Source organism: Nothobranchius furzeri, chromosome 3 (assembly GCF_043380555.1).
Source record: "Nothobranchius furzeri strain GRZ-AD chromosome 3, NfurGRZ-RIMD1, whole genome shotgun sequence".
NCBI classification, from domain to species: Eukaryota; Metazoa; Chordata; class Actinopteri; order Cyprinodontiformes; family Nothobranchiidae; genus Nothobranchius; species Nothobranchius furzeri.
In genome coordinates, this window is record NC_091743.1 from 73805140 (window position 1) to 73831952 (window position 26813).

The 26813-nt window shown below is 40.6% G+C and overlaps 2 protein-coding genes and 1 pseudogene across 2 annotated transcripts; all 3 read right to left on the minus strand.

Annotated features, from left to right (window-relative positions):
• Positions 1–2759: 2759 nt before the first annotated feature.
• Positions 2760–4894, minus strand: LOC107385890 (odorant receptor 131-2-like). Its single transcript, XM_015960052.3, has 3 exons — positions 4742–4894; positions 3835–4616; positions 2760–2853 (listed from the first exon to the last, which is right to left on the minus strand). Exons 1-3 carry the CDS (start codon positions 4892–4894, stop codon positions 2760–2762), a joined length of 1029 nt encoding a protein of 342 aa, XP_015815538.2.
• A 10574-nt stretch (positions 4895–15468) lies between these two features.
• Positions 15469–20263, minus strand: LOC107385889 (odorant receptor 131-2). The gene is made up of 7 exons (XM_054747482.2): positions 20068–20263; positions 18709–18796; positions 18535–18641; positions 18150–18368; positions 16833–16884; positions 16400–16571; positions 15469–16278 (listed from the first exon to the last, which is right to left on the minus strand). Exons 1-7 carry the CDS (start codon positions 20261–20263, stop codon positions 15469–15471), a joined length of 1644 nt encoding a protein of 547 aa, XP_054603457.2.
• A 1727-nt stretch (positions 20264–21990) lies between these two features.
• On the minus strand, positions 21991–26573 carry LOC107385888 (odorant receptor 131-2-like; annotated as a pseudogene).
• Positions 26574–26813: the final 240 nt, after the last annotated feature.

Below are 26813 nucleotides of genomic sequence, written 5' to 3' on the forward strand. Positions count from 1 at the left end.
CGGTTAAAGTTACCCTCGCGGTCTATCACTGGCAAATCAAAAGTGAGACGATGACACAACCGCCCCCCGTACTTGCTTATTACCACATTCCACCCGGCCACAATACGAGACCGGCCATTATTCACCTCCTCTGACTCAGACACCGGCCAAAATTGGAGACCCGACCTTTAATTGAATACCGGCCTGTATTTGAGGATTTACGGTATGTATGCAGGGGCGTAGCACCAAATTCTGGGCCCTAGGTACAAGTCTTCTAGGTGGGCCCCCATGCTCAATTACTTAATATCTCTCTTACACATTTTTTGTCATGCTATAAGACAAGATAATAAATATGATCTTAGTTTAACCTCTATATTGAGCAAATACAAATGCCAGCATAATAAAAGTGAAATGCCCAGACTTCACATATAATTATTTTTATTTGCCAACAATGTGTTCAAACAAAAATCCTGGAATTTATTTTCCAGTAAATGCCCACTGACGGGTCTTCATGTTAGCAAAATCACTTATGAGATCTTTAAAGTCCAATCCTTTGGCTAATTGGCTTTCAATAGAAAGAAGAGCTAGGCTGTTCAGTCTATCCTGGGACATTGTTGATCTCAAATAATTTTTCACCAGTTTCAGTTTGCTAAAAGCCCGTTCACCCCCAGCAACAGACACAGGTAGTGTGCAAAATATCCTCAGTCCAATACAAACTTCTCCAAAAATGCTCTGTAATTGCATCCTGTAGATGGGATTAAGCAGCTCAAGAGGAGACCGAATGTGTGGAAATGTGGCACCATATATTGTTCTCAGGTGTAGCATCTCATTCTCAAATTCAGCTGTGAGATCCTTGTAATATTTTCTCATCAGTGCCTGGCATGATATCTTCATCTGCTCTTCAGTCATGTCTGTCATGGTTCATGATGTTAAGCTTTGCTGATATGTATTGATATATTAAATACATATGACATGAAATAAACCAGGTTCTCTCTGTGAATGTAATGTACTCTAAATTTTATAATCCCTGCATTATCAGCCAAATTATAAGATTGTCCGTTTTCAAGATCAAATATAAAGAAATTTAAAATAGGCTTAAAATATCTAACCAAGTCAATAACAATCCTCTAACACCAGTGTCATCATGCTATACGAAAAACAGTGACAGCTTCTCATTCCTGAGATTACCACGAATCCATCGATACCAAGTTTGTCCTGGTCCATGACTGGGAAGGAGCTGAAATATCCACACAGAGTGAACCTGTTTTTACTGCGAGGTCCGCAAATTAATTGGCGGCAGCCGCCCGCGATAATAATTCTGATTAATATATATATATTAATTAGTGTTTTCACTGATAACACTAATTAATTTATATTTGATCTTGATGGTGAAACTAAAGGCGTTTAACACTGAACACCTAACATGAATGCAGCTTCTGAGAGCTAGCTAATATCAGCTAAAACTGTGTTCTGCTGCTGCTGCTCACCGTCCTTCTACTTGCTTCTGTTCAATTTACTTTTTCTCCTTCTCCTCCTTTTCTTTTCTTTTCTGGAAGCCAGATTTCCCTTTCTTGGGAAAATGACATGACTGACTCTCCTGCCTCCAGCTCTGGCTGTCGGCATCTGCGATGTCTCATAGCTGTACATGCGGCAGTGCAGCCCCTGGCTGCAGGTGTGGACTAAACCACTTTGCACATTTTTAAGGGGTGATAGATGCCTCAGAGATTATTCAGTTATTATTTTTAAGGCGAAATTCTGTTTCTTAACCTCTTTATCCAGGTAAAGGGAAGTTTATTAAGACATTAAGTAAGTTGGGGGGAAAAACAACAACAATAAAACATTTTTATTCAAAGCTGTCTCAGGGCCCCTCCCTGCAGTGGGCCCTGGGTAAACGGTACCCTTACCCCCCCCAGTCCGACGCCCCTGTATGTATGTATGTATGTATGGATGGATGGATGAATGGATGGATGTATGTATGTATGAATGGATGGATGGATGGATTTTTTTATAGCTGTACTATGTTAGAACGTTGTTAACTCATTCACTGCCAGCCATTTCCTGATCACTAACGGCCTTCGCTGCCAGCGTTTCTCACCATTTTTACTGTTTTTTTAAGAGTCACAGAACGTTGCGCGCTAGCATGAGTTCGATGCCAAAACAACCAAAACAAAGAGGAGACTCACCTCTTACATCAGGAAGAAGCCCTGTGTTTCGAGCGTTATCCGTTCTTTCATAATCCGTTGTCGAATTGTGATCGGCAGACGCTTTTCCGGTTCGCGCCTCACTTTTTTTACAGGAACAGCCCAAAACGATCTCCAAACACATGGATGTGTTGCTTCCTGATCATGTGATCTGTGACGTATGCGGATGAAGATCGGCTTCAGGGCTGAGATGTGTGTTCTCTCAGCGCAGGGGCTCGTTCCGATGCTCAAACAGCAGAAAAATGCAAATGACGACTTTAGTCGTCATTGGCGGTGAACGGTTGGATCTAAAATGACGACTTTAGTCATCAATGGCAGTGAATGAGTTAAGAGGCAGGAAAACGTTTTTTTAAGCTAACTTGTTTTTCCAAATTTGCTACTGCAGCTTTAACAGAGACAAACAATGACGCCTAAGGAAACAACCCAAAGAGAACTATACGTTGAATGATGCTGATTTTTGATATGAGTGGTACTGACGTCCTTCTGAGCAGACCAAAATGCTCTTAACACATCAAACACCACTGCTGGAAAACCCAGCATAGACCAGCATAGTTGGTTACCAGCATATGTTGTGGAATTCTAGTCCAGCAAGGTAAACAGGTGATTGGATGCTGGAACTGCAAGTTTGACCAGCATTCCACATATGACCAGCATATGGTCCACAAGCCACCAGCTAAAACAGCACCAAAACAAAACGTATGCTGGTAACCAGCTACGCTGGTCTATGACGGTTTTTCCAGCAGGGATGGCAGCTTTATCAGTTAAAAATATTTTTACAGACTTAGTTAATCAGGCATGTCCCTAAGATTGTCAGAAGGCATGAATCATTTCAAAATGCTAGAATTTTATTTTGCCACGTGAACCTGGTTCAGACGCTGAATCTGTGTCACTGCTCCAGAACATCATCTCATATATTTTGCATCTGAATAATGTCGATTTTTTTTTATTTTCATGATCCTTAAATAAGATTTCAAATGAGCTATTAAAAAGAAAAAAAGTGCTTCTGTTTTATTTCTTACAGAATTTTATTTTTAAGTGATAGCTAGGCTTTTACACACACCGTTTTAACTTGATTTTTTTTTTGTGTGAAAAAGTTAATGTTTCACTGGTTGCATACAGCTGTTTAAATTAGCCAACTTTGGAAAAAAAAACACTTTTTGAGTCTGTCTAAAATCTGTTAAAGTTTTAATTTTCATTCACCCAAACAAAAAAGTCTCATTAGTTTGCAAAACAAAGTGACAAATGGTAAATGGCCTTTGCCTTCTTAGGGTTTTACAACCCGCCCAGTGCGCTTCGTAACGCAGTCAGTCATTCACCCTTTCACAAATTTACGTCAAATTTATGTCAATACATTTTTTACACAATTTAAAGGAGCAAATACAATAAAATGTATTAACTACAGTAATTGCATTTCTATTTCGAATTTGTGAACAAAGGGTCTTTGCACAAGTAAAATTTTAAATTTTCATGTGCAATTTCACTGATTAGGAGAAGATGCAAACATCATGGTTTTGCATTGCTTGGTTCTTTTCAAACACAGGGAAAAAAAGAGATGTTCTTTACTTTATTTTGCTAACATTTAGACTAATTACTATAGCCAGCATGGTTTTGGTTTATCTTTCTGATGAGACTCTAGCATTTCCCTCCAGGATACAATTTGTTTCCTGCTCTGATGTTACACAGCAAATAGTTTTTTAAATACTGTTTAAATGTCTTGTCTCGCAGGCCATACACAATGGGACTGATAAACCTGGGGAGAATGTGAGCAAAGATGTACCATACAAAACGTAATTCAGAAGCCAAGTAATTGGGCCAAGTAATTATCATATTTTTTACTATGGGATCGACATACGTAAGCATACAGAACAAGAGCTGAAAACCATGAAGCAGGATAGTATTTCTGGCTTTCTTTGCATTTCCATCAACTAAATTAACTGCTTGAGCTGTAAAGAAGATCTTTAGATAGATAAATAAGAGGGTGAACCAAACTATAGTTAAACTCATTATATAAGTAATGACCCTCTTTTGTAAACTTACTGGATGTCGAAACAGAATGTCTTTATCACAGTATGCTATGTAATAAAAGAACCATAATGGATCTGCTGCAAGATGAATAAATATATCAGGCACAATTGACATTGAGCTTAAAACCCAAATACAGCTGATCAAAATATATGTCCGTTTAACCGTGCAGAGCTCTGCATGCCGCAGTGGGAAACATACAGCAATGTAGCATTCCGCAGCCATGACAGCTAAATTTAATGGAGTGTTCTGGGTGGTGAAATTGGCTACAACGATAAAAAAACAACAGATGGAGGCATTCATATTGTAGAAAATGTAGCTAAATACATGCAGACTGATTGATGTAGTAAGTTGGATCATATCATTCACCACCAGATGGATGAACAGGATGTAACGAGGATTTGTGTAAAATATCTGAAAAAGGAAGAGAAGTTTTTTAAATGTAACTTTTATGTCTTTAACTTTGACTACTATTGGTGACATCTTATACATGATTTGTCTGATAACACAGAAAAAAATAAAAACAATTACAAACTGACCTGGTGTTTTCTGAAGGTGTGAAGTAGTGTGCCATTGATGTAGTTGATGACGAGGCCGAGAGCGATAACAATCACATTTCTAGTTACAGTTGTTTCCGTGGCGCCTCGATAAGTCAGACTACTGGAAACACTGACATTAACTGAAGAATTCATGAATTTGATGGGTTATCTTGTCCTTTGAATAAGGGAAAAATATGTGAAACACCACATAAGCTTTTTGACTTCACGGCTCTAAGCTATGTTGACAATTAAGGCATTAATAGCACACCCCTATAAACCAATCTTAAATTTGATCAAAATAAAATATAAATAAATAAAACGAATCAATTAATACCACAAAACAGATAAACCAATTTTGATATATCCAACTGTTATCCCAATGAAATATAAGCCATGTGAATTGGATTAGTTCTCTTTGCATTCGTAAACTGTCCTAAAAATCGAACCAAATCCAAGAAAAATTAATGTTCTGCAAAATAACAGATCGTTTTTTCCTTCCCTTTGTTCTTCTTCTGAGCAAAAATAGGATTTTTCCTACACACTTGTCTTCTTGATTTAGTTTATATATTGTAAATGTGAAAAAAAAATCACGACTCATCTTTACTCCTGTATAATTCCATGTCTACTCTTTTATTAACTGTATTTTCAACTTAAGTTACTAATTTACTATTTCAGTGACCACTAAACAATCCCAAAGATTATATAAACAATAAAAACATTATTTAATTTTTCTATTACTAAAATTATTTTCCTAATTGACAATTTTAATGGTAGATTTTCTGTAAAGAGGAGAAAACTCTAATGTGTTCAAAACATTTTCAATAAATTACAGCAACTAGGAATATTTTTAAATACTTGATTCAGCCTCTCAATATAGGCACTCCAATATATGCATAATTAAGAAATTTAACACAACTAATAGTCAGAAGAAACATAAACAGTTATTTCGCAAGTCAAGCCAAGCTGTAAAACCGAACAATGGAATTATGGAGCAGTTCTCACCTCAGAAAACTTCAGACTCCACTTGCCTTCAGAACACGAAGGTTAACGACGTGTGACGTTTTTCTTGTTTGATCTTGATCTTAAAGGTCCTGCCAAATTACAGCGTGAGAATAATATTCTCCTATGTATCAATTATGTGACCGGAAAAAACACTGGAAGTAATGTTACTTTTTTTCATCTTCAGTTATTCAGCACTAGTAATGCCTGATGACATCATATTGAGTCCATGCAGACATCATTAAAAATAATATCTGGTCCAGGGCTGAAATACAAATAACAGAAACGAAAAGACTGTTTTGAATGACAGGATTACTGTTAGTTACAGGTGAGTATTCACAGCCCCCCCCCCCCCCCCATTTTGGACCAATCCTAATACTTGCACTGCACCCTACAGTCTTCAGCAAAGTGCACTTGGAGGATGTGCAGAGTAAGGCTTATAGTGCGTAGTCGACTTGAACTTTATTTATATATCACTTTACAGACAAAAACATGCCACCAAAATGCTTCACAGATACAGGCAAAAACACTTAAAATCTACCTTAAAATCAGTAAAACTACACAAGCAAATAAATCCATGAAATAAAAATAAAAATAGCATCACTATTAATCACCCCACAGATTTAACAGCCATTTCGTAAAAATGGGTCTTCAGCTTGGATTTAAAAACTGCTACAGAAGAGGCCTGCTGAATATGTAATGGAAGCCCATTCCAGAGTTTTGGAGCTGCCGCTGAAAAAGCTCTGTCCCCCTGCATCTTCAACCATTTCCTTGGGACCATGAGCAAAGACAGGTCCTCTGAACATAGTGCCCGAGAGGGAACATACAACTGCAGCATGTCTGCCAAATATGCTGGAGCCAAACCATTAAGAGCTTTAAAAGCGAATAAAAGAACTTTAAAACAGATCCTTACCCATGTATGTCTGATCTCTGAATTGTGTGTACTGAAACTCAATTTCATTTCTCTGAATGTCTTGCACAGGCAGACAGTGTAGACCTGCCAACATTGGTGCAGCATGTTCAATCTTTTGTCTGCCGTCCAGAAATGTCCCAGCAGCAGTCTAGACAAGGCACAGACGATCTAAGGCACTCTGACTCACTTCAGATGGGACAGAGTTACAAAGTCAAAGTCAGTTTTATTGTCAATTCTACCACCTGTGCAAGACATTCAGAGAAATGAAATTGAGTTTCAGCACACAATTCAGAGATCAGACATACATGGGTAAGACACATGACAAGAATTCGTGACTGTGGTCCTTCGCAGCATGAGTCGCGCTACCTTAAAAGATGAAAAGTGAATTACATGAGGATAAATTGAGGGTAGGGAAAAAAGGGCATACCAGAGTTACTCCCGGTAGGGAGTAGCTTTACTTTGCAAAAAAATGGCTCAAACATACAAGCACGAACATCACAGTTCACAACATGAGACTCCGATAGGGAGGCGGGGGGGGGGGGGGGGGGCTGGGATCCTGTTTCCCCAGCGGGAGCAGCCCTGTGTGGCGCTCAGCCAGCTGTATCCACAGGAGGGAGGGAGATCTTGGGAGGAGTGCAGAGCACATTTGAGTTCCTGCAGGTTGATGACCTGGTTTTCACATCATCTGTCTGCGTTCCTTCCTTCGTGGGGGTTGTTGTTAGCAGCTCAAGGCTGCCTTGGCGTCAGATTCGGATAACAAGACTTTGTTTGGGTCAGGCAGAGATAATTTTCCTCTCTGCCTTGAAGTCTGTATTGATCATTCAAGTCCTCCAGTGAAGCCAATTTAGGTTCTAATCATCCCCACACCGTCCCGTGACCCTCTCCGAGATGACATCCATTTTGTGCCCTAATACCAGTAACGCAGCAAGGACATTGTCCAGCTTACGATTCACCTTGAGTAACGCCCCAGTCTGTGAGATCACCGCCCGGGCGGTGCCTTCCGTGGGTGAGGGTCACCCTCCAATCACTCCCGTCTTCCCAAATTTCCAGAAAACCAGATATCCTCCCACTCCAATCAGAAGAAATCCAGTGATCATCAAGCCAAATATCCACATGTCTTCGACATCCTCAATGGACAACTGAGAGAGGCGTACGATCCTCCAGACCTTCCAGGAATCGCCCCTGGAGGGCAAGTGGGAGCCCCCTCCTTCTCATCGTAGAAAAGATCTTATCAATCGCGTTGAATGACCAATTAATTAAATCCATTTCCAAAAAAATAGGGATTTCCAGAAGAAATGCAGAGAAGCGCTCTGTAGACAGGACAAAGAGCCTTGGGAAAAAAAGATAAGGGAGCAAAAGCAGAAGCGTCTGTACTCTGCGAGTGCCGGAAGTACGGAGCAGTTCTCGCTTCTCACCAGTGGTCCAGGCGTGAAGTTATGCATGCATTCACAACTGTTTCCCGATCATGTCTAGATGAGTGGTTTAACCTTAGCCAAGCATCTTAGATGAAAGATTTCTAAATTATAATTTTCATTTTAAAAGGCATTCAACTGGCCATAGACACATCTTTCCATTACTTCACTTAAAAAGGACGCTTAGAGATTGACCTAAGATGCATCTAACCCAGGTTTCTTTGAGAGTGGATGAGTGACCACTCTTAAAAGCATTGGCACAACATGAGAAACCAGAATGGTATTGATTATAGCAACATAAGTGTGGTGGGAGCAAAAGAGAGGACTGGTTATTATATTTCAAGGTTTTTATTGACAAGTTATCCCTAAACATATCTACGAAAGGGTTTTTGTTCCCAATCCTAACATAATAAAGAAGTAAGTCTTTTAATAGGCTGGTCTTCACTCATATAATATAAATACCTAACCCAGGGAGTAGGTATGGTTAAGCTTCTTGTGGTGTCCCTTTTTCAGTACTCAGAAGCTCAAAACAGATTTAGAGTCTCGCTCTCCCCCTTTTAATGGCTCTAGGTCAGTGGTTCCCAACCTTTTCCCAAGGGACCCCTTTTTTACCAGTAAAATTTTTGACGACCCCCTCCCATTCTCTCTTCCAGTACAAACAGTGTTAAGAAATGATAGAATTGTTCAAGCACATTTTAATATGCTTTGATTCAATAGATAACAGTAATAGTAGGCTCCAGTACAGAACAAAGTCATTAACAAAACCAAACTGAGCATAATGTGCTTGACAGTTTGTATTACTTTTCTGAACACATTGTTTCTTGTAAACACTGATAAATCAATCATTCCTTTCAATAAACGTTTGACACATAAAAAATACACTGAGCAAAATGTACTTATATGTGTATATTACTGTTTATACTAGATTATTTACTGTAAACGCTGTGATTAATCAACCAGTCCTATCTTTAATGAACTTTTGACACTTGAAAATAAAACAGTGAGCTGAGCAAAATGTTCTAGTGTGTTACTTTTTTCTGTACTAATTATTTCCTGTCTTAATATCAGTAAACTTTGCACTCATGAAAAAAAATGTGAGCAAAATGTAGGCAATAAACAAGTAATAAATGAAGTTTTAACCCCTTAAAGTGGAGAGGTCCTGGCGACCAACTGAGAGGCTTTGGCGCCCCCTTGTGGGGGTTGGGACCCCCAGATTAGGAACCACTGCTCTAGGTCATCATCTCCTGGCAGCATGGAACCTCGTCTCAGTCCGCGGCTAGTTGAAGGAAGTAGAGAGGAAATCTTCTCCCTCAGGCTGCCTTTTGGTAGCGGCTTCTCTCCATTCTGTGTCTGTCTCCTTTACTTGGCTGTCTGTCTCGACCATATCCTCCTCTGCACTGCCGCTAGGGGGTGTGCGAGGTGAAAAGTGTAATGGCTGCGGAGCTTAGAGAAGTCTGTCACATGTTACCATTAGCATAGCCAGAAACTCATTTGTGGGTGTGTCGCGTGCCCGTCCCATTTACTGGTTCCGTTAAAACCCAGTTCCGTTAGAACTTATGAGACGGTGCATCCATCAGGGTTCGAGGGGATGTCGGCGAGTATAATTGTTCTAGATCCTGGTTTGGACCATCTAATTAGAATCTTGTCTTTTATTTTAAAGGTGAAATGACTTGCACGAATAGCCAGCCCCAGAGTACTACACTTCTTTTAAACTCGTTACCTTTTGGTTAAGATACTAGAGAGAAGTCTGGAGGCAAGCCAAGCCTCTCAGCAATTGTTTGGGCTACCCGGAATTAATTGCGCCTCTAACAGTTTATGTGGGAGGTTGGTAACTATAAAATGATTTATGCTAGTTGATCAGGCTATCATAAGTTTATCAATTTATTTATTAATCCAACCTTCCAGCTGATTAGAGACTTTTTCAACCTGCAATCAGAGCCAAAATAACCTCGAATATTTTACTTTTATCGCCCTTAAGACAACTCGTTACTCGCAAGGAGGGGGAAGTTAAAACTTCCCTTATCTTAAGGTTTCTTTATATGATTCTATTATAAACTGTAAAGTAAGTCCCGATAATTCAGAGACCGATCATCGATATGCTTACCTCTGTGCAATTTATGGCCAGGGCCCCAAACGTGAAGCTTTAGAGAAAACCTGAAAGAATCAGGATAATGTTTCTTTTTCAAAAAAGGTTTATTACAAAATCAAAATACAAAAATGGGTAAAGTGAAAAACAACTGCTATCCCCCACGGAGGAATTAGTTCAAAATGATTAAATAAGAGTTAGTTTACACTAGCTCTTTTCTTCTCAGAATCTCCCCAAGAACTCTCTCAAAAACTCCCCTTCCAAAAAAGTCTGTCATCCCCCATCCAGGTTTGGATGGGGGATGACCCCTCCAAATCTGCTCTGTCTCTTCTTGTCCTCTGCCCCAGCTGCTGTCGAATCTCCGAATCTATTTCTGCTGTTCAGAGCTGTTCTTATATACCCTTCCTGGACCAGCTTAAGGTCATGGGGTAATTTACCAGATACACACTTTGTAGCTCAACACAAAACATTTGGTGTCATTTTCACTACATGCAGCATTCTTCTTAACACAGGTCATTACATCATCTTTTGCAGCATTCTTCAGTTTCTCTCCAATGTTCCCGAGAGGGCTTCTGGATCTGATGGGCTTGTCTTCACTCTGTTCTCCTCCAATCCCATCTTTCCAAGCCAGGGGTGGGGCAAAGAGGTTGGGTCAGTCAACCTGACCTTTTGCCCAGTTCTGTCCTCTCGTCCCTGTGACCCTTGTGCGACCCTTGTTTCTGACCACAGTTTTTTTGACCTGCAGCCCAGCTCCTGTCGGCTGGCTGATTTTGCTCGCACAAGCCAGTCCAGTGTGGCTCACCTTTTGACCCTGTACTTGCCACTGTCTTTGGCATGTGGGGACTCGCAACAGGTGGGCCTAAGAAAAAGTAAGTGGGACCAATAAATGTAATTGAAAACAAGTATATTTTGTGTGTGTGTGTGTGTGTGTGTGTGTGTGTGTGTGTGTGTGTGTGTGTGTGTGTGTGAATGTGTGTGTGTGTGTGTGTGTGTGTGTGTGTGTGTGTGTGTGTGTGTGTGTGTGTGTGAATGTGTGTGTGAATGTGTGTGTGTATTTCTGTACTTTCTCCGCTAGACGTTCCTCGAACTGGTCCATATCTACTTCTTTACCACACACGACTCCTGCACTGTTGACAAATTTAAAGGAAATGGCATCATGACGGAAGTGATCTCAGGTTTCTGGACCAACCAATCACAAGCTTGCATAATCCGTCTCCTTCGACGGATGTTTAAAAAAGTGGGCTAGACTCCATACGTACTTGCGTGCCTGCCGGGGCCCTACGCAAGGACGGATAATGGCATTGCGTGTCTCCGCACTGACGCAGACGGAGAAGCATGACTCAGGCTTGAGGCTTTCAGCCTGAGACATGTCCTGTTTGACCACTTTCTTAGAGAACAAAGGCCTGCTGTGTTGAGTGGCTGATCCCAAACTTCTCACAAAATACAGCAACCCACAAATTTTGACCATTTTCAGTCCGGATCCTTCTTGCCTTGACCTGACCTTCCTTTGTCTGTGGCTCAGACCTTGGATGGCCTAGTTAGAGCCTTTCACCATTTTTGGCTGTGGTCCTGCTGGTTTCTGTCTGGCCCTTCCTGGAATCAGCTGGTTTCTGCCTTGTTTTATCTGCTTCTGTTAGCCTGAACTGGGCTTTCCATCATTTTCAGACTAGATTGCTAGTCCAGCCAAATTTGCTTGAGACTGCTGACCCTGCTTGGATCATGACACCTTCCTCTTTTGCACCATGGCGCAATAGCCGGTTACTACCAAGTGAAGTGAAACAAATGCCGCAAAATTCTCGTAACGCCATGCCGGCATGGTGCGTTTTTAAGACACAGCATTGCGGTAACATTACGCCGATGTGCCAGCACGGTATGTCTTGTAAAAAGGGCTAGGTGTTATAGTTTTTTACAGATGCTAGGACTCATTTCTCAATACTTAGGCAACTTTTGCAAAACTTCACACAATTCTCCTAACCGACATTCAGGCAAATAAGTTAATTTCACATTCAATATGCACTCCAACTACCAAAACACTTTATTCAGGTCTCAAATAAACACTTTCTTCCAGAACACTAGCAAAGGTTGACAGCTGACAAGCACACTTTGCCACTCTCAAAACATGTAGCATCACACAATGTTTTCTTGTGTAGAACAAGGACACATCTTTGTTCCAAATTGCAATACATATTGTAAATAACTGCAATATATGTTAACGGAATGAATTAGGCATGATGCAGAATTCGTCAATATGTTATGTTCGTTACGCTGAGGATTGGACCCAAAGTGCAGGAAACCCAGAACGACACTGAGAGCTTGAGTTCAGAAACAATAATCCTTTATTCAGGAGGAGTTGCGAAAAGTCCAAAGGGCTTGAATCTAAGCCTTGCATACAAAAACGCTAGAAGCCAAAACGAAAGCTCAAACCTATGAGCAGGAGCCTAGAGAGCACAAGAGGAGTAATGCTGACTGGGTACGGTGGCCAGGGTACACCATATGATTCTTTCAGCTTCGCTGTTTGACGCGCCTGAAACCGGTGTTGAAACAGTCTCACTTGGAATCTGTAATTTTTGCATTCATTACATCACGGTTTTTAACCAGCAGGCATAATCATATCACACCGGTTTTATCTCATCTCCATCGGCTTGCTGAATGATCTGGCACCCAGATGTCTGTCTGAGCTGCTTAAGCTATATGTGCCAATGCACCCGCTGTGGTCAATCCCATCTAGTGGACAACTGATCTAATTGCGCATATGTAGTCATCATCCATTTGTTGTTATCGAGTTGAACTTGTCAATATACAGTGATATTAATTTTAACCCTTTGATGCATGAATTATGAAATATTCAACCATGATTTTTTGAACAATTTTTTTCATTCATCTTTAGCTGTGAATGAAACAAATTTAATATTTACATATTTTTTGTAACATTTAATTTACAAATTATTTATTACATGTCCATTCTGAACATGAAAAATCTTGGCTTGACTTACTGAAGTCCAAATGGAGAGGCTCAAATGCAATAAAGTTTTCAACAGCTGTGCTTAATAGTAAAGATAAATAAATTACAATTCTGAGTACCTGTCCACTGTAGTGACCATTATGCATCAAAGGGTTAAGCCATATCGCCTAGCCCTATGTCTATCAAAGTCGTTTCCTTGGCCAAGACAGTTCACCTGACTTTCCTGCTGGTGGTCAAAGGGACCGGTGGTCCTGGATACAGCAGCCTTGCTTCTATCAATATGCACCAGGGCAGCTGTGGCTACATTGTAAGACAGGAGTGTCAAACTCAAATTCACACTGGGCCGAAATAAAAATCTGGGACGAAGTCGCGGGCCAAACTTAATATTTTTTGAAAAAGTGACAGCAAATTTGTACATTTTCTTTATCAACATATATGCAATTTTGAACCTTTTAATTTGGAAACAAACTTTTTTTTGCATTAACACTGAATGTGGAATAACCAAATTACACAAGAAAGTCAGTTTTAAATGAAACGCATCAGCAGCATTCATTACTTGTGGTATATTCAGCCTTTTTTAAATCTATTCAGGATTTATGTTTTCTTGTTGTTTAATCATTTTTCTCATTTTTTTATTCTCCTTTTTTTCTCCTGTAAGAACTGTCATCTCTACTGTGACATCTAGCTTTCCCCACTGAGGAACAATAAAGGGATTTTCTATTCTATTCATCTATCTGCAGTGGTTCAGTTCCGTTTTTACTGTAGGTTAAATATTTTCTCACGGGCCAACAACAAAATAAAAATATAAATTTATCTTAAATGAAATACAATATCTCACCTGTTAACTTTCATGTTTTGGAGCAGAAAAAGAGCATAAAACCAAAATATTTAAAGCTCAGTTTGCTCCACTGATTTACTGTGATGCTCACCTGTTCCAGCCAGATACCTGCATCATGGGGTTGATCTGAGCTGAGGAGGAGACTCCTGTTGTTTTGTTCATCTTCATCATTATAATGACAACATTAGATGACAACAGGTGCTCACATAGGTTTGTGCTGCTGAACATGGAGAGCGTCTGAGCAGCTTGAACACGTTGTTGTGTTTCGGGGAGGAAAAATAAAAACTACAGCAGCCACAGAGTCATGCTGATTTGAGTGTGTTGCTGCTCGCTGGAGTTATATCAGCTCTGTCTGGAAGTTGGTTGGAAAACTTTCTCTTTCAGTCGTGAACACATTACTGAGCGGTTAAAATCTCAGTTTCTGGGCTTCAACGTCGGCAAAGAGCTGAATAATACTCGGCGCTGAGTGAGAGGAGTGTTTAGTTTGTCCGAGACAGCGGAGCTGCAGACACCGGCAGCAGACGCTGGAAAAAACACAAAGGAGGGGGCGCTTTGGCGCTGCGCTAACGCCGCAAATCATCATGGGATTTGTAGTCTTTGCGGTAAAATCGGCAAGCAGGTCAGTTTTAATCAATTTTATATTTATCTCGCGGGCCACATAAAAATGCTCCACGGGCCAGATGTGGCCTTGTGTCTGACATATATGTTGTAGGATGTCATTGCCTGTGTGTGAATGTGCATATGTGAATGACTGGTTAGTTGTAAAGTGCCTTGGGGGGTTTAGAACCATAGAAGACTTTATATAAACAAAGGCCATTTACTATTTATCAGTGTATGTTTATTCTTTTGGAGTCATATGCTGCATTCCTAGTCTAGTCTTTCTTTGCGTTTGTATTTTTAACACCTTAATCTAACTGGTGATGAAGGAGGAGTGATTAATCACTAAATGAAACTGTGTTCCTAGTTGCTTTCCCTGCCTTCCAGAGAACAAATGCTGATGTTCCAGACAGGTCACTATATTTTAAATATAAAGCCCACTCCTCTTTATAACTTATGATAAATCTTCACCTTAAACCTGCTTTAAATAGGCATGATTACCTTCTTATTCACCAGAGTTTAAGAAACAAGCATGATAGCTGACAATTAGTGTATCGCAGTGTCAGAAATGTCACATGTCAACATCTGCTTTTTTCTTTCAAATTTATCACTGTGGATGCTCAACAGTATGTACACAGCATTAGAAAAATAATGCAAAAATGACAGATTTGGTTGATATTCAATTCAATTCAGTTTATTTATATAACACCAAATCACAACAAGTCATCTCAAGGCACTTTACACAGCAAACATTCCAATTGAACCTTTTTATCAGTGCATTGAGTTAAATTCACTTAAATTTTTAGTTACGTTTCCAATGGAAGGAAACCCAGCTGAATGTGTTGGGTCACTGACGTGTGTCACTGACTTTACAGCAATCCCCATACTAAGCAAACATGTAGCAACAGTAGAGAGGATCATTAGAGCACTAGCTGGGGTTTCCTTCTGTGATACAGTTTATTGCTTGCTCTGATGTTACAGAACAGATAGTTTTTCAAACACTGCCTAAACGTCCTGTCTCGTAACCCGTACACAATGGGACTGACAACCCTGGGAAGAATATGGACAAAGATGAACCAGAAACATTGTAATTCTATAAAATATTGAGGAACATTGACAAAGTGTTTTTTAATCATAGGATCCACATACGTTAGCATGCTCAACAGAAGCTGAAAACCGTGAAGCAGGATTGTATTTCTGGCCTTCTGTTCTGAATTAGCTGAATTAGCTGCTTGAGCTGCAAAGTAGATCTTCAAGTAAGTAAAGATCAGAGTGAACCAGACTATTGTTAAATACAATAAATAAATTATCTCTTCTTTTTGTACACTGACTGGGTGACTGAACAGTTTATCCTTGTTACATATTGGTATTGAATTAAACAGCCAGAATGGATCCTTTGCCAAATAAAAAAACATGTCCGTCATAAATGACAGTGAGCTAAAAACCCAAACACAACCAATCACAATATATATTCGTTTATTGGTGCAGAATTCAGCATATCGGAGAGGAAAGCATACAGCAATGTAGCACTCCACAGCCATTAAAGCTAAGTTTAATGGAGTGTTGTGTGAGGTAAACAAAGCAACAACAATAAAAAGACAACAGAGGGAAACACTCATATTGTACAAAGTGTAGCTAAAGACAAACATGCTAACTGATGTAAAAAGATATATCGTATCATTCAGCACCAGATGGATGTACAGGATGTAACGAGGATTCATGTAGAATATCTGAAAAAGACGAGAAGTTGCTTATTTTATTACTTTGAACCTTAAACTTGATCTTAATCCATTGCCAATGACATTTCATAAATTATTCCACTAATAAACATGAAACAAAAAATATGCTGACCTGGTGTTTTCTGAATGTGTGAACCAGTGTGCCATTGATGTAGTTGATGATGATGCCAAGAGCAACAACAATCACAGTTACAATTGTGCTCGTGGTGCCTCGATAAAGCAGACTGCTGGAAACACTGTGGTTATAAAATGAAGAATTCATGGAGGTGATGAAATCTTCTGGCCTTCAAATAGGAGAATATGTTAAAATGTTGCATTTAATTGTGAAACGTTAACACTGTTCTATTTCTATTCCAAGATCACAAAATCACAGGAACACGCTGTATTTTTTTCAGTTCATGCGATATCTGTATCCTACGGATAGTATACCAAACGGTCTGTGGTTTAATTTCGGTTCTGTTACTGGAAAAAAACATACTTTTTTTCTTTTCAAGCAACTGGAAATCTGCACATGACTTCTTTTTTTAAGTTTCGAGATGCTTTACACTGCTTTCGTTTTTGACTTCCTGTCTGGCCCTATCTTAACTGTGGAGCGTTCTGGAAGCGTAGTGTGTAAAAAATAGACTCAAAGCGTAAGTAATGTGTCAAGTAGGGGTGTGCGGATTTACAATGAAATATTGAATTTGATTGATTGCGTATAACATTTTTTTTTGAGGTGGTGACACTTTGTGAATGGTATTGCGGTTGTGCTTAGGACGCAGCTGTCTGGAGGGCATCAACGATCTACGCCTTTCCGTTCAAATTAATCCAGATGAAACCACAGTTTGCATGACAAAAGCATCTGGGACTGCTTCCAGCCCTGACACATCCTTAAGAAAAATAAAAGTCATTATTGAATAAAACTACAGAATAAATGTGGATAAGAAGAGAAACATATTGAGCTCATAGTTTTGAATGATGTTAAAGCCAAAATAAACAGATTCCTTTTTCTTTGCATACTGGCCCAGCTCCTTGTGAATTGATGTGGTTAAAACAGCAATGTTGTAACTTCTAACTTATTAAATCCTGTTAAACAAACATCTGTTTGTTTGCAGTATTAACAACTCAAACACTTTCATTGAATTATAGCAACTTGTGGTCTTTTGAATTAGAATTAGAATTGGTTCAACACTTCAATGGGAGAACTAAAATAAATACCTAATTTAAAAGTTTAATATATCTAATAATCACAGCAAACATAAAAGTCATTTCACTTGTCATGAAGCTTTTCAGAGTGAAAGTTGAAACAAGGAACTATAAAAAGAGCTCTTACCGCAGACCTTTTCAGTCTCCACTTCGACCTTCAAAAAAGTGAGAGAAAATCATATCTGATGCTTTATGTTTGGTCTTGATCCTAAAGGTCCTGCCAAATTATGACGTGCAGATAAAATCCTCTCAGGTCTTAATAAGTTGACAGTGAGCAACTGAATCAAGCAGCAATGCTTTTTTTAGTATTGCCTGGCAACATTATAGTAGGTCCATACAGACATCAGTAATACCTGGTCCAGGGATGAAACACAAATAATTAGAGCATTCAAGAAGTTCAGACTCCAAAAAAATTCTAGTTTTAGATTTCGTTGACCATAAATATTTTATTGAAAAATTGCAAAATAAGAAAAAGTATGTTTTTTTTGTTTTTATATCAAAAGTTGATCAGTGATTACAAGGCTTTAAAGAACAAACACTTCTCCAGTTGTACATACTTTTAAGTGAGAATTTGCAAAAAACTGAGATTATCTTTGGTTTGTTCTTACTGTGTTTATTTTCTAACTGCATTGTTGGTTCTTTTTTAAAACACAGAAAAGGTTTCTTTTTTTTTTTACCTTGCTGCTGATAGTTTCGTTTGCAGCTGCGAACTTCCTCAGAGCTGACGCTGATGGTGGCGTCACGTCCTACGTCGTTTATCCACGGGCAGCAGAGGATGTTGTTGCCCTCTGCTGCCTGCTCTCCCTCTCCGAGGATGCAGTCCCATGCATGATCCAAGTAGGAAGTGACGCCATCATCAGCGTCAGCTCTGAGGACGTTCGCAGCCTCGATGGAAACTGTCAGCAGCAAGGTAAAAAAGAAACATTTTCTGTGTTTTAGAAAGACAACCAACAATGCAACTGAGATTAGTCTTGGGCCTCCATTAATATTTTTATTAAATGTTGCATTTTGCATATAGTACTTTATCTTCTATTTTTTGCATAGTTGTTTAATGTACCCCACTTCCAAGAGGGGGCTCAGAGGAAGACTTTTCTTGATGGACTGTGAATGTTGTGTCTGATAGGTATGATGGTAAATGGCCTGTATTTGATATAGCACCTTCTAGAGTCCTGGTATCCCCCAAGGCACTTTATAACACAACCAGTCATTCACCCATTCACACACACATTCACACACTGGTAGGGATGAGCTACGATGTAGTCACAGCTACCCTGGGGTGCACTGACAGAGGCAAGGCCACCGAGCACTGGCGTCACCAGTCCCTCTTAACCCACCAGCAGGCAACGTGGGTTAAGTGTCTTGCCCAAGAACACACTGACAGCGACAAACTGAGCAGGGATCAAACATGCAACCTTCCAATTACGGGGCAAGCACTTAACTCCTGTGCCACCATCACCCTAATATGACTACAAACATGTACAGACCAACTTGTTTTTTCAATACAGGGGTCTTTAGTATAAATGAATGCCTATTGAGTCGATTTCTGTGGTAAAACAGCTCGTGCTCCTGTTGCAGGAAGAAGAGGTGAGTAAGAGCCGACTCACTGACCCACTATGCTAAATTAACAACATCCTTCCTTTTTGCTGGTCATGTAAGTCCATAAAAGTCTAATTTGACAATATGACATGTCTCTTGAGTTTCTAAGTGGAGTTTTCTAGTCTATTTTCTATTAATGCTTAATACAGGAAATAGCAAGGGCGTCAATTGCTTTTTGAATCTAGTAGGGACAATATACATAGACATGAGTGTGGCTTGAAGAGTGGCAACATTTGATGGCTCAGATTATCATTTCTAATTATTTATATATAAATGTTAGTTTGATGTTTAATTACAATATGCACAGTGGTGAATTGATGGTGATAAAAATCTGAGCTTAATTCTATGAAACAGGGACAGCAGTAGCTCAGGAGGTGGTTTGTCCAACAAGTTTGATCCCAGCTCCAACCAGAGAATGCTGCTGGTGTGTCCTTGGGCAAGACACTTAATCCTATCCCCGGTCTGAGGGAGCGGTGGCACCAGTGTTCGGCAGGCCTCGCCTCTGTCAGTGTGTGCTAGGGCAGCTGTGGCTACATCGTAGCTCATCCCCACCAGCATGTGAATGGGTGGATGACTAATTGTGTTGTGAACTGCCTTGGGGGGTTGCAGAAGCCTAAGAAGGCCCTAGACTGGGGTAGGCAACCCTGGTCCTAGGGAGCCGCAGTCCTGCTTGTTTTCCAACTATCTTTGTTGTTCCTACTTTTGATTACCTGGATCAGGTGTGGCGTGGATCAAGTCCAGATTGCCTCTCTCCTGGGTTACGACATGCCTCTTGCCTTCTGGCCAGTAACCAGTCGGCCTGAACTGGTTGATCTGCTCACTCGGGTTCCGTAGTCAGTCTACGTCATGGGGCAATCTTGCCGTCCATGCCCAGGGGGGAGTTGGTTCAGTGCCAGAAGCCGTCACCTGCTGACTGTGGTCCTGCTGCGCCATCGTCCTTTCGGGGTTCTCTCCAGCATAGGAGAGGTTGCAGTCGCCGTGGTGCTGGGGTTGGCAAACCTGTCCTTTTCTCCCATCCTTGGGCCGCTAGGTGGTCCTCAGCCAGGGTCACCGCAGCTGTCACATCCATAGGCCAGTGACACTGGATCCACTTCCTGATCCCGCTCAGCATCACCTCGATGAACTGTTCAACGATCAGCATGTCCAGTATGTCCTGCTCCCCTTCAGACTTTAGACTGCCCCGAGGTGGAACCATCGGCACGCTACATCCTAGAGCAGCTGCACAAAGGCAGACAGTCTGTCTCCCATTCCCAGCCTGGCCTCTCTGAATCTGTGTCGGTCCTCCACCATGTATCCAGCCCGGTCCAGTATGTCACACTTGACGTCCCTGTAGCCGTGGGACATGGTAGGTAGGCTTGCTGCCGCAGCCTGCGCTTCTCCTGTCAGCAAGGAAGTAGGCGAAGACCTCACCCTTTTGCCGGCCACCGGTATGAGTCTGCAACAGCCTCAAAGGTGCCCCCTGCCCCCCCTCTAAAACTATGTCTATGCCAACATTATCTGACCCAACACTGTGACCGGCACTGGCGTTGTGTTGCGTCCCGGCTGCTGCATGGACGGAGTTGGTTGGCACCGATTTCTGGGCTTGTGGGTGCCAAATGTAGCAGTCTTAGCTACTCCGTGGCACGCGCGCGCACACACACACACACACACACACACACACACACACACACACACACACACACACACACACACACACACACACACACACACACACACACACACACAACCCAACACAGTGTTCACTGCCACACAACTTTATTAACCTGCTCAGGGAATAGCGAAGTTGTCACGCTCCTCAGCAGACTCTGAGCTACACAGGCTCCTCACTTCTGCTTCTTCTCTCTCCTTCCCTCTGCAGACCTAACCCTTATAATCATCCTCCGGCTAATTGTCAATTGGCACCTGGTGCGCATTGTTGGGCTGCCAATGGCCCCTACCTCCAGCTCTTTGTCACACACATTTCGGCCGTTTGTGTCCACGATCTCGTTCTTTTGGTGACTTCTCAGAACTCATGACCATAGATAAGAGTTAGAACATAAATTGACCGGTAAATTCAGAGCTTTACCTTCCAACTTAGCTCTTTATTTACCACAACAGACTGGTACAACGGCTGCGTTACTGTAGACGTAGCACCAATACGCCTATTGGTCTTGTGCTCAATCTTTCCTTTGCTTTTGAACAAGACCCCGAGATACACAAAAAAAAAACCTTAACTCCTCCACTTGAGGCAGGACCTCATCCCTGACCTGGAGAAAGCATTCTACCCTTTTCCGACTGAAGACCATGGTCTTGGATTGTTTAAAATTCTTGTATTGTTAATACTGCAAACAGCTGTTTAACAGAATTTAGGAATTAAAATGAAGTTACAACGTTGCCATTTTTACCACCTCAGTTCACAAGAAGCCAGGCCAGTATGCAAAGAAAGAGAAATTTGATCAGTTTGGCTTCATCATTGAAAACAATGAATTTAGTACGTGTCTTTTCTCATCCGCATTTGTCTTCAAGACAGGTCAGGGCGAGAAGCTGTTGAGCTCACAGATGTTTTTCTATGCATACCTGCCTTTGTATTGTGCACAGTGTGGTTCTGCTCTTGTGTTCCTTCTTGTGTCTGTAAAATACTTCATCCTAAAGATGTCTGATGCTCTAAATTGTAAATATATTTAATCTGCATAAAAACTGCTTTCACAACATTTGAATTGACTTCACATCACAACTCCACACAGACACATGGACCATACTAAAACAACCCACAGATTACCGTGAGATGTGGCAGCTTTTATTTTGAAAGTGACACAGAAAATGAACCAGTCACGTGACTCAGACAAACCGAGGATTCATTTGTGATCAGTCACATGGTTTTCTGCAAAATTAAGCAAGCCTCGAAGCGAGGCTTCATGGTCACACTTCATGGGCACACCTCCTTCCTGCTCGATACAAGCCTCGAAGCCTTGCTTCGTTTGTCCCATCATTACCCAGAGTCCCCTGATCCCTGCTCCATCATCGCCGGCCTCCCAGATGACTCTGCTGGCACCTGCCTCCATATCACCAGCTTCTGTGGGCTGGAAGTTTTCATTTCAGTTTGTTTAGTTCTTGTTTTCTGGTGTTTTTTAGTTACCTCTTCTGCCCGCCTTGCCCACCTTGATGGGTCATTTTTCTTTACTCCCTCCTTGCCCACCCTTGTGTTTCCTTGTCTCGTGTCTCTGTTTGCCTTTTGTTTTGTGCGTCTGGTTGGTTGGTTTCCCGGTTCCAGCTTAGTTTATTTATATGTTCATCAGCTCATCAGATTTTGCAGAAGCCAGTTAATCACTTGATTGAAATCAGGTGTGTTGAAACAGGGAAAACACTAAAACATGTAGGATAGCGGTCCTCGAGGACCCCTGCTTTAGGCCATCCACAACTCTTACTGCAGCTCAAAAGCCTGCTCTGGTTCCAGGTCATCTCCCAAATAACCAAGCCAAGGTTATGTCCAGTCAGGTCTGCTTCAGCAAGTCAAGTCAGTCGGAAGCCACGCCTATCCTTCTTTTCTCTGCAATAAACTTTAATTATGTGCCACAGAAATTAAAGATACATCATTGCAAAAACATACAAATTGCACTTTTACTGACAAATAACACAATAAATGAGAGGCTGACATAACATAATCAATTATTTTTACTCATTTCATTGTGAAGTAAAATAAAAATAAGCTAATTCCAAATGAAAATATTCAATGCAATTGTATTAATGACATTTCCAAAGTCAAGCATTCTTCCTCATATGCTTACAGAGGCTGATTAAAGAGGATTAGGGTTAGGAGTATGCTTAAACCAGATGTATGAATTGTAGAATCACAGCAGTTTACCCAAAGGATACAGATCATTGTTTGCTGTTACACAGCAGATATTTTTTAAAATACTGTTTAAACATTTTGTCTCGCAGCCCGTACACAATGGGACAGACAAACCTGGGGAAAATGTGAACAATAACATACCAAACAAAGCGTAAGTGAACAAAATACTGAGGAAACAGAAGCATCAAGGAACCTTTTATGATAGGGTCAACAAATGTTAGCATGGACAACAGTAGCTGGAAGCCATGAAGCAGGATCGTGTTTCTGGCCCTCTTTGTATTTCCATCAGCAGAATTTGCTGCTTGAGCTGCAAAGAAGATCCTGAAGTAGGTAAAGAAGAGAGTGAGCCAAACTACGGTTAAACAAACGAGATATGGCATGTCCCTCTTTTGTAAACTTACAGGATGTCGGAACAGAGTGTCTCTGTCACAAAAAATTGTGGAAAAAAATAAACACATGGGCTCTGTTGCCATAATTATAAAGATGTCTTGAATGATGGATAAAGCACTAAAACCCCAAATACAACCAATAATAATGTAAGTTCGTTTGATGGTGCAGAGCTCAGCGTGTCGCAGAGGCAAACATACAGCGATGTAGCATTCCACAGCCATCACCGCTAAATTTAACGGAGTGTTCATAGTGGTGAAAACAGAAAACGTAATAATGAGGCAGCAGAAGGAAGCATTTAATTTGTTTAAAACATAACCGAAAAAAAACAAAACACGCAGATTGAAGTTATAAGCTGGATCACATCGTTCACCACGAGATGGATGAAGAGGATATAGCGAGGATTTGTGTTGAATATCTGAAAGACAAAATGCAGGTAGAATACTTTTTCAATCACTTATTCATTTTCTGTAAGACTGATGAAAAGAAACCAGCAAAAGCAGACCTGGTGTTTTCTGAAGAAGTGAATCAATAAGCCATTCATGTAGTTGATGATGAGGCCGAGAGCGATGGCGGTCCCAGTTTTAGTTGAGGCTCCGATTATGTCCTGATTACTCAGACTGCTTGAAATATTTTTAAAGGAAGTTGAGGAATTCATGGACTTGATCGAGTGTCTCTTACGAGCGAGGGAGAACAAGCAAAATTTCAAGTTTTAATTCCCTAAATTTACCAGCACATTTAAACTTTAAAAGATTATTAGAATATAAAAAAACATTATGCCTAAGCTGTAACAGCATTCATCCATCGAAAGCTGGAAGCTAGGTGTGGAATGGAAGTAGTTAATTGTTAATTAAATTCAGTTTACTTGTGCCAAACTCAATATTTGGTAAAAAAAAAAAAAAAAGAAAATAAAATAAAAAACACATAATAAACAACTACGCTTTATTCTAGAGGAAACAAAAAACTAACATAACTGGTAAAAACAGTAAATGTGTGAGATTGTAAAAGAAATGTGATTCATGTGTTGTCCTCCAACAGCATAGAACCCAGGAGCAACATGCATAAAAAAATTAGTTAAAAATGTGACTTTAGGAAGAATAAATCTTACTTCATACATTTATCTGAAATTGTAACGAATATAAAAATAATCCATCTAGATCACAACAGTTACAAAGTCTGTGTATGGAAAGAAATTGTTTTTTATCAGTGCCCTTTGGAAAGCAAAACTCATGTCCATTTTCCCGATTGCAGTAAAGTAAGATGCTGCAGCATTTCTGCTAAACATACAATGACAGGAGAAAACAAAATCCAATGGGCCAACGTCGTGTCATGATCTGTGTCTGCTTCTCCCCTCATGTGTCTCCTTCTGTCCTCCATTCGTTCTCTAGGTGCTCCTTTTATGTCCTAGCGCCCTCATGTGTCATGTCTGCATCTTCCTCATGTGTCTTCTGGTTTTCCCCATTTGCCCCTAGATCTCCAGCCCTCTAGGTTTCTCAAGTCATTTCCTTTAGTTACAGCCTTTCATGATTTAGTATGTTTTTTCCCTTCAGTGTTTATTATTTTTCTCCCCCCTCCATTTGAATTGTAGTTATGTGTCCTGCTCTTTTGTATTAGGTTTTATTCTTAGGTCAAGTTAGTTTCTCCCCGATTAGTCATTGCTTTCACTTGGTCCTCCTCCCTCACCCCACACACCTGCAGCTCATCTCCCTCTCATCCTCCCTGTGTATTTAAGCCCTGTCTTGTCTCAGTGTCTGGGCGGTCCATTGTTTGTATTCTGTCAGTCTTGTCTTGTCTCGTCTCCAGTGTTTTTGATCTCAGCCTTCTCTAGCCTCTAGCTGTCACGTGGCTCTGATGCTCATTAATTATACAGAATTTTAGGCTTTTAATACACTTAAACAGAAGAGTGAGAAAAAAATTCACCCCCTAAGAGTTGTCATGAGTGTAAACTAGATCATTTAAACAAAAAACATGTTTTGGAACCAGGCTGTAAACATGTTTATTTCTTCTGTGAAATTAGTATATTTAACACGGGAGTCAATGAGGATTTGCTCGCTTCTGACACCAGCCCCCAGCGGATGAGGGTGGAACTGCAATTTATTTAATTTCCGCGTTAGCTTCAATTTTTCACCAGCATTGTGGGGGCTTGGTGTACCCCAGGGATCTGTCCTGGGCCCTATTCTGTTCAGCATCTACATAAATGACCTGCCATCAGTGTGCACTGGATGTGAGGTGCAGATGTATGCTGATGACAGTCATATATGTTCATGCAAAAACTAAAGCCCAAGCTGCTGCTAAGCTCAGTGATACCATGGTACATGTACATTAATGGCTTTCTTGCTCACAGCTGTATCTCAATGTAAAAAAGACAGTTTGCAAGTTTTTTAGCAACAGGAACATTTCATCCAACTGTGAACCCACTGTGTGTGTGTGTGTGTGTGTGTCTGGGGAGGTCATCCAAACAGTTACACAGTTTAAATATCTAGGCATTATTATTGACAATACGTTATCATTTAAACATCAAGTGAGAAAGGTAGTGCAAATTACCAAATATAATCTAGCAAACTTTAGGTATATAAGAAACTGCTTGACAACACCTGTAGCTATGCTATACATGAACACTATGATATTCCCTCATCTAACATATTGTATTACAAGCTGGACCCAGGTGTGTGGTACAACATTAAGACCCATCCTATCACTTCACAAACAGGCCCTTAAAGTCTTAGACAAAAAAAATCCAACCTCTATCATCACTGTAGGGTCCTTAGGTCCTTACCAAATATGATCTACTTAGTTGGGAAAATATTTTAAAACGCAGTGATGCATGTTTAATCTTTAAGATTATCAATGGGAAGGCCCCCCTACCACTTTGTACTTTTATTCAGCAGAAGCTATCAAGCAGCAGAACCACAAGGTCTGCACTAAGAGGGGACTGTGTAGTTCCTCATAGGTCTTGCTCTTTTGGACAGTTATGTTTTTCTGTGAGAGCCTCAAAACTGTGGAATACGATACCATTGGACACAGGCATGCAGATAGGGTGGGGGACGGGGGGAATCTGTCCCCCCCAGATTCAGATTGACCCAGATCTGTCCCCCCAACTAAGGCCAGAAAGAAAACAAAATCGGAGGTTAAGCGCTTGATGCACCTTTTTCCAATTTCTAGACCCTATATTAAAATTATTGTTGGATAAAAATTGTGGTAATCAAACAGAGTTTATCATCGTTATTTACATTTAAATTAGTAATGCCTCCCTCCTGCAGCTAATCAAGGCCAGACTGGATGTCTCCATGGTCCTGCTGTGAAACCTCTTTGAAGTATTCCCTTTTGTCTTCCGTGATAAGTAGGTGTGGTTATCTCTGGTGATGTGATTCCTAATAAAAGCTCTCAACAGCTTTACCTCTGTGTGAGAACAAACCGCCTCTGACTCTGGTGTGTATGTTTCACCCTTTGCAAAGTTGAATTTGTTGATTGATTATATACTGATTATAATTAACCAAATTATTAATCTAATCCCTCTGTGTATGCTCTG